Genomic DNA, 6,951 nt, shown 5'->3' with positions numbered 1-6,951 from the left:
GTTAAGTTTGGATAAAGAACCCAATGGTTCAATAAATGCTACCAAGTAAGTCCACTCCTGTAAATGAAAGAGAGAAAACTTACAAAAATACTGGAATTTCGATTAGTTTTTATAAAAATACTGCCACACGATTTTTTTTCTTTCAAAAATATTGTATTTTTATAAAATAACAGTAGAATACAAAATAGAACAATTAAAAAAATTAGTCGAACAACTAAAAAATAACCGTAGAACAACAGTGAAAACTTAATATTGTACACAATATAAAACTTAAACAGTATTTTTAAAAAAAAAAATTCTACCCCACAATTAAAAAAAATTAAAAACTTTATGTGGTGTAAATAATCCACGAAAGAAAAAAAATTATACAAAGCCCACAATCATTTTCGACTAAAGGGGCTTACTTCACAAAATATCATTTAGAATTAAAGATTTATACCACATATATGAAGTGATTAATTGGTAAACCCACAAACCATTTACTAGTAAATCATATAAAACTGATATAAATCAATTACAAAAATACATAGTCAATATTAAAAGGCTACATCTAATCAACTCCAAGTAAACTACCTTTTTCAATTTATTTTTTTTAAGCCTAGCTATGTTGCTTTATTTTTGTTTATTTCAAAATTTCAGCATGTTTGTTAGGAATATTTGTTTTAAATGAATATAATGAAAACAAAAGAAGTTATAGAAAGTACCTAAAATGTGTTTAAGAAGCAACTCAATATCTAATATAGTAATTTTCTCTATATTTAATAATTCCAACAGTGTATTATGTATGTCAAAACATACAAGTCAAACATAATTAACTTCCTAATTTATATGGACTTGACTTCTTTTATTTTATTTACTACATTTGGGTTAATTTGACTAGAGTTTCCATTACAGATTACCAAAACAAAAGAAGTTAGAGTAGGTAAGTAAATCCTATCATTTTCCTCAAAATCTAAACAACTATGTTTGGAATGTCATTACATTAGCCATCACCATTCAAAAAAAAAAAATGTTGTAAATACAATCATCCAAACTAATTAAAATTATATTAAGTTTCTAACATGGAACTTAATTAATTGTTCTTCATTTTCGTGTAAGTAAGCAAAAAACAATAGAAGAAATCTCTCTTTCTTTTTTTTCTCACCCTTTAAAGTGGTTCAACTACATAAGCCACCATCTCTAACCAAAATAAAATTAATGTATAGTTTTATCTTGTAGTTACAACCACTAATGTATGACATTATTGTTTTTTTTTTGTAATTATTATAATTATTTTTCATTCAACAAAGCAACATGAGCTAGAAGTTTCATTAACCATATTTTTTCATCTTAAATTTATTTGGGTTATCTTTAATATCTAAGTATAAACCAATGTAACACTTTCTTAGTTTCTTTCACTTACCAATAATAATAATAATAATAATAATAAGACCAATGGCTTCAACAACAACAACATCATCAATCAGTGTTAGATTACAAATTCCAGGGAATTTGTACAAAGCAGAGAAGAAGAACAACAATGTAGGCTTGGCCATATCAAATTGTTATTACCACTCAAGAAATGGTGCATTAATCAAGTTGAAACGACGGCGTTTTAGGGCTATAGCAAGTGCTAGTAAAAGTCCTAAAAGTTTGGATGCAATTAATGGAAAAAATCTAAATGGGACATATGTTGTAGATAAAAAAAGTGAGATTTTGACAGATGTAAGTGTAGATAATTCTCCTCTTCATGCTTATTTACTTGGTAAATTTGTTGAGGACAGGTTTGTTTATAGACAAACTTTCATTATCCGATCATATGAAACTGGTCCTGATAAAACTGCCACTATGGAAACACTCATGAATTTACTTCAGGTTGGTATCTTTTTTATTTTTTCATTTTTTGACACTTATTAGTCAAATTATTAAGTGTTAAATAATAGCAAAATTATGCAGGAGACAGCTCTTAACCATGTCACATGCTCTGGACTTGCTGGAGATGGATTCGGAGCGACCCGCGAAATGAGTATCCGAAAGCTCATTTGGGTTGTCACTCGGATCCACATTCAAGTACAAAGATACAGTTGCTGGTATGTTGATTGAAACTACACTTCCAAAAACTTGACATAAAAATAAATGTTTTGTTATGTAAATTTCCTTTTTTTTTTGGGTAATTTTACTTTTTTGGCAAAGTTTAGTTTATAAAATTTGTTTTTTTCTTGAAAAAAAAAATATTATCTTAGGAGAAAATTTAAAAAAAAAATATAAGAAAACCGGTTCAAGATAATTAGTTACCTTAAGGCAACAAGAAGAGTAACCAGTTACCTCTTCAAGTAACCAATTACCATTTTAAGTAACAAGTTACCGTATACTATTTTTTTTTTCGAGCATTACTATAGTGGTGTCCAGCACCTTCTATAGGTGACTCTCTACGATTAGTTAGCGATATTGCTTAAAAATTATTTTTTAAAATTATATAAGACCCCATACTTAATTACACTAATTGCAGTATGACACCGAAGAGAGTGTTAAACACCAATAATGTCTTTTAGCAATTCTCTTTTTTTTCTCATATATTTTTTAATTTTTCCTTATAAATGAGTTTTTGAAATAAAGAAAGTTATATTTTATAAAAATCATAAAATGTGTAATTGCCTTTTTTCTTTTTTCAATATTTTTGTTTTAAGTACTAATAATGCAAGTGTGGCAGGGGAGATGTGGTTGAGATTGATACTTGGGTGGATGCAGAAGGCAAAAATGGAATGCGTAGGGATTGGATTATTAGAGACTACCATACAAGAGAGATCATAACTAGAGCAACAAGGTACTTTTTTTCTTTTTATGATTAAATCTAAAGTGTTTGATAATTTTTTATTCTCTAAGGAACTAAAACTTAAAAGCATGTGTGATCATTTTCTTTGGTTAGTATTTGGGTGATAATGAATAGAGAAACAAGAAGATTGTGTAAGATTCCTGAACAAGTGAGACATGAAGTTGCACCATTTTACTTCCATAGAGTAGCCATTGCCAAAGAAAAGAATGATAGTGACAAGATTGACAAGCTCATTGATCAAACTGCTCAGACAATCCGAACTGGTTTAGCTGTAAGAATTATAATTTTTTATTTTATTTTTACATTAATATGAGAAGATAATAAAATGTGTTGTGTTGTTAAACTCAGCCAAGGTGGAGTGATATGGATGCCAATCAACATGTAAACAATGTCAAATACATTGGTTGGATTCTAGAGGTACCAAAATTTAAAACTAAAAGACTTTAGTTAATCCAATTTCTTAAGACATTATATGATTAAATTTTTCTTGTGTGAATATGCAGAGTGTGCCAAGAAATGTTTTAGAAGAGTATTACTTAACAAGTATGACTCTGGAGTATAGAAGAGAATGTAGGCAATCAAATTTACTTGAGTCGATGACAAGTCCCACATCGAAAGTGGATGAAGATTCCAAGAGTAATTGTATAAAAAGGATGGCAGATATGAAATATACACACATGCTTAGGATGCAAGATGATAAGGCAGAGATAGTAAGAGCAAGAACACAATGGCATTACAAAGAGAGTCATGATCATCTATCAATATGATCTTTACACGTGGCAATTTTCATCACTATGATTATTTTTTATGAATATGTTTTTTTTTTTGGTTATTTAATGCTTTTGTTTGCTTGTTTGTTTTGTTTCTTGTACTAGTATATTTATTTATATGGCCATGTAAAAATATTCTAACTGCACTTTGTGTGTTTTCACAGTGCATTGATTATAAGGTTCAATAAGGATTAGCTTAATTATTGTCAACTGTTTTAATCAATTTTTTTTTCTTATTAAGAAAGTGAGAGCTGAGAATCATTGTCATTAAAGTACATGATGTGATGGAATTATAATTAAAATATGAGAAATTGTATGGTTTCATTGTTTGAAAACTTCATAAAATGGAAAGCAAGAGGGAAAATGGTACCAATAATTCGATTATTGATTAATACCAATAATTTCAAGTACAAAAATGTGATAATTTTTGTATACTCTCGTTGAATTTTCCGCTCAACTTAAAAAATAGAAAAAAAAAATAAAAAAATAAGAAGACAGATTGAAGATGATTAGTAGTTTGGATTTGTTAATGAAATCCTAGTGTACAAGCTATTGTATTATAACTAGAACTTTATATAGTGTTAGTTCTGTAAGGATTTTGAGAAGGTTTTTGGTTAAGAATCAAAATAAAACTATAGAGACTTTTTACTTGGGAAGTATTCCACATTAGGGAGTCTCCTTCTCCAAAAGATGGAGTGGCAAGATTATTATTGCATTTGAATTGAATTTTGAAGGACTTCTCATTTGGGTAGAGAGCTGCCTGTTCTAGGGAAGAAATTACACTCTATATCTTTTTATATTATCGTCTTTTATTTTTACCCTTTTTTTTAAAGTCTGGTATTTTTATCTTTTTTTTTTAAAATATTATACCAATTTCGCCCCAATCACTTCATGATACTCTCCATGTGACTCTCTTATGTCAGGGTATTTTGGGTACAATACATATAAAAAGAGATTATGTTTCAATTAAATACAAAATTAGAGATAAATTTGAATAATTAATTAATAAAAGTGGTATTTTTTAACTTACGGCCCTGATCTAGGAGTAGAGTGTTGGCCCAAAAAAAGGGCCCACTTGTGAAATGACAGTTTGTCTTAAGAATTTCTCTTTCCTAAATGAGTCTATGATAAAATTACAATTAAATTAATTTACAGTATAAATATTTAAGTTTAATTTTTTACGATAATAATACTTAATTATATTTATAAACTTTTATAAGGATGTTAAGTTTCAAGTTAACGACCACATAACATTCCTAATAGGTTAAGATCATTAAAATTTTATTTGTTATTTAGAAATTAATTTAATATACCATAAAAAATGAAAAATGATACGTAAATAATATGACTTAACACTTAACAGATAAATACTTACGGAAATTCTATATAAATATAATTTAAGTATTATTACCATCAAAAACTAAACTTAAAGTAATTATCTGTAACTAAAAATTAAATTTAAATATTTACGCCGCAAATTATTTCAGAAACAATTTAAATATTTTTGTTTAATTAATTTTAAGAGTTAGGCAGCTATCTATGTGGTAAAACCTCATAATATTAATTTTATTATATAGGATGGTACAATGTAAGAGTTAGGCAGCTTCAATAACTCCAACACTTAGTTAGTGTCGCAACTATAACAATTCAATTCTTTACAAAGTTACTTGTTTTGTTTTTTATTTTTATGATTGGATTTTTACAAAACAAATTAAATTTTAAGAGGGTCAAATCATTAGATTTGTGTACATGGAATATCTAAACAAGAGAATATGAATTGAAAGCGAATGGCAAATGGCAATTTCATGTTTGATAACACAAAAAAGCCATACACAAAGCCTGGACGGTCCAGTTAGAGATATCTAATTATCTAATAATGACAATTAAAGTGACACACTAATCACTATTTTGGTCCCATACATATCAAACAACATTATCCATTGTTGTAACTAATTTATATTAGGTAATTCCATCACTATAGACGTAAAACTTGGTACCCTCCATTGGGTGCCACGTGTGACCGACCTTCTTACACTAAAAAACATGAACACGTGGCTTGTGCATGGGGCAAGGCACCCAAGTTGCCACTAATGTGAAATTCATTAAACTCTAAATTAAGCTCAAGAAAATAGGTAGCCAGCGTAGAAAGCGGTCTGTTGCCTTGCTTTGGGCCTAGATCACTGCCTCTTGGGCGGTGATAATTTAGTTCGACACGCTTAAGGAAGAATCCTATACTCCCTCAGATCTTTGCCACGTGTCATTTCCCCTTCAATATATAAAGTTTGAGTCTTTGTCTTAAGTTCTAATTAAGCTTTGTCTTTTGAGTGTGTTTTTCTCTCTAATCAAAAAAACCCTGTTCTAACTCTAACCCAAATATCACTAAGATGGGAAAATTCAGTACTTTAGTTTCCCAAGCTCATTCACTTGCTGGGTATTACTACTACTACTACTACTCATTAACAAAAACACTACTTTCTATAGTCTTTATATTTTTGTAATTTCTTTTTTGATTAATTGTTTGATATTATCTTTTGCAGGCCAAGTTTGTCATTGATTTATCCCTTGTAAGTTTTCTTATTAAATCATTTTTTTTTCTTTAGTAAATTAATGATTTTGATATATGGGGTTTGTGTTTTGTACTTAAAATTATATAGGTATGCATCGGTTTTAGCATTGGAGAGTACATCAAAACTAGATGATGAACAATGGCTTGCTTATTGGATTTTATACTCTTTTCTCACTCTTGTTGAAATGGTCATGCAACCTGCTTTAGAGTTGTAAGTTTTTTCTTAAAAACAATTCACCATTATATATCTACAAAAAAATATAATATATAATATTGAATATTGAGTTAATTTGTTGTTTTGTAGTATACCTATTTGGTATGATGTGAAGTTGTTATTTGTGGGTTGGTTGGTTCTTCCCCAATTCAAAGGAGCAGCTTTCTTGTATGAGAGATTTGTAAGAGAACAACTCAAGAAGTATAGAGGCACATCATCATCTTCATCATCATCATCACAAACTCACAAGGGTAAAACTGCAAAGTTTGTGGATTTCATAATCCCAAGTAAAGTGAGTTTTTAATTAATTAGTTTTTGTTGATATTTTCAATTTATACATCTTTCTAGGACTTGAGTTAATTATTTATTAATTGTGTTCTTGGACAGGGAGAGCATGAGACTCATTAAAGAAAGGGAAGCAAAAGTGCATATAATCTTGCCATTGAAGTCTTTCATTCCACTACACTTAACTTTACTTTCTTTGTTTTTATTTTTTTTAGGTTTGTGTTAATTAAGTTGTCGGTTGTACTAAATCTTTAATCTTTGTACAAGTTATTACTCCTTATTATAAGGCTTTTGTTTTGTGACC

The 6,951-nt window shown here is 28.8% G+C and overlaps 2 protein-coding genes across 2 annotated transcripts; both read left to right on the top strand.

The window, feature by feature from the left end:
- The first annotated feature begins 1,054 nt into the window (after positions 1–1,054).
- LOC115708944 (palmitoyl-acyl carrier protein thioesterase, chloroplastic) lies at positions 1,055–3,792 on the top strand. Its single transcript, XM_030636973.2, has 6 exons — positions 1,055–1,854; positions 1,936–2,069; positions 2,690–2,803; positions 2,906–3,083; positions 3,161–3,229; positions 3,316–3,792. Exons 1-6 carry the CDS (start codon positions 1,435–1,437, stop codon positions 3,577–3,579), a joined length of 1,179 nt encoding a protein of 392 aa, XP_030492833.2. The 5' UTR covers positions 1,055–1,434; the 3' UTR covers positions 3,580–3,792.
- A 2,066-nt stretch (positions 3,793–5,858) lies between these two features.
- Positions 5,859–6,951, top strand: LOC115709870 (HVA22-like protein e). The gene is made up of 5 exons (XM_030638109.2): positions 5,859–6,013; positions 6,120–6,146; positions 6,237–6,359; positions 6,453–6,654; positions 6,750–6,951. Exons 1-5 carry the CDS (start codon positions 5,967–5,969, stop codon positions 6,768–6,770), a joined length of 420 nt encoding a protein of 139 aa, XP_030493969.1. The 5' UTR covers positions 5,859–5,966; the 3' UTR covers positions 6,771–6,951.

Source organism: Cannabis sativa, chromosome 3 (genome assembly GCF_029168945.1).
Source record: "Cannabis sativa cultivar Pink pepper isolate KNU-18-1 chromosome 3, ASM2916894v1, whole genome shotgun sequence".
In the NCBI taxonomy this organism is placed as follows: domain Eukaryota; kingdom Viridiplantae; phylum Streptophyta; class Magnoliopsida; order Rosales; family Cannabaceae; genus Cannabis; species Cannabis sativa.
This window is presented reverse-complemented; position numbering and strand designations above follow the sequence as displayed.

What these genes read in the sequence shown, in the direction of transcription:
- LOC115709870 (XM_030638109.2), top strand. Translation starts at nt 5,967, where the DNA reads ATGGGAAAATTCAGTACTTTAGTTTCCCAAGCTCATTCACTTGCTGG. An exon ending in CAAGCTCATTCACTTGCTGG is followed by an intron (nt 6,014 to 6,119) that starts GTATTACTACTA and finishes TATCTTTTGCAG; the next exon opens with GCCAAGTTTGTCATTGATTT. An exon ending in ATGCAACCTGCTTTAGAGTT is followed by an intron (nt 6,360 to 6,452) that starts GTAAGTTTTTTC and finishes GTTGTTTTGTAG; the next exon opens with TATACCTATTTGGTATGATG.
- LOC115708944 (XM_030636973.2), top strand. Translation starts at nt 1,435, where the DNA reads ATGGCTTCAACAACAACAACATCATCAATCAGTGTTAGATTACAAATT. An exon ending in CAATCCGAACTGGTTTAGCT is followed by an intron (nt 3,084 to 3,160) that starts GTAAGAATTATA and finishes TGTTAAACTCAG; the next exon opens with CCAAGGTGGAGTGATATGGA. An exon ending in ACATTGGTTGGATTCTAGAG is followed by an intron (nt 3,230 to 3,315) that starts GTACCAAAATTT and finishes GTGAATATGCAG; the next exon opens with AGTGTGCCAAGAAATGTTTT.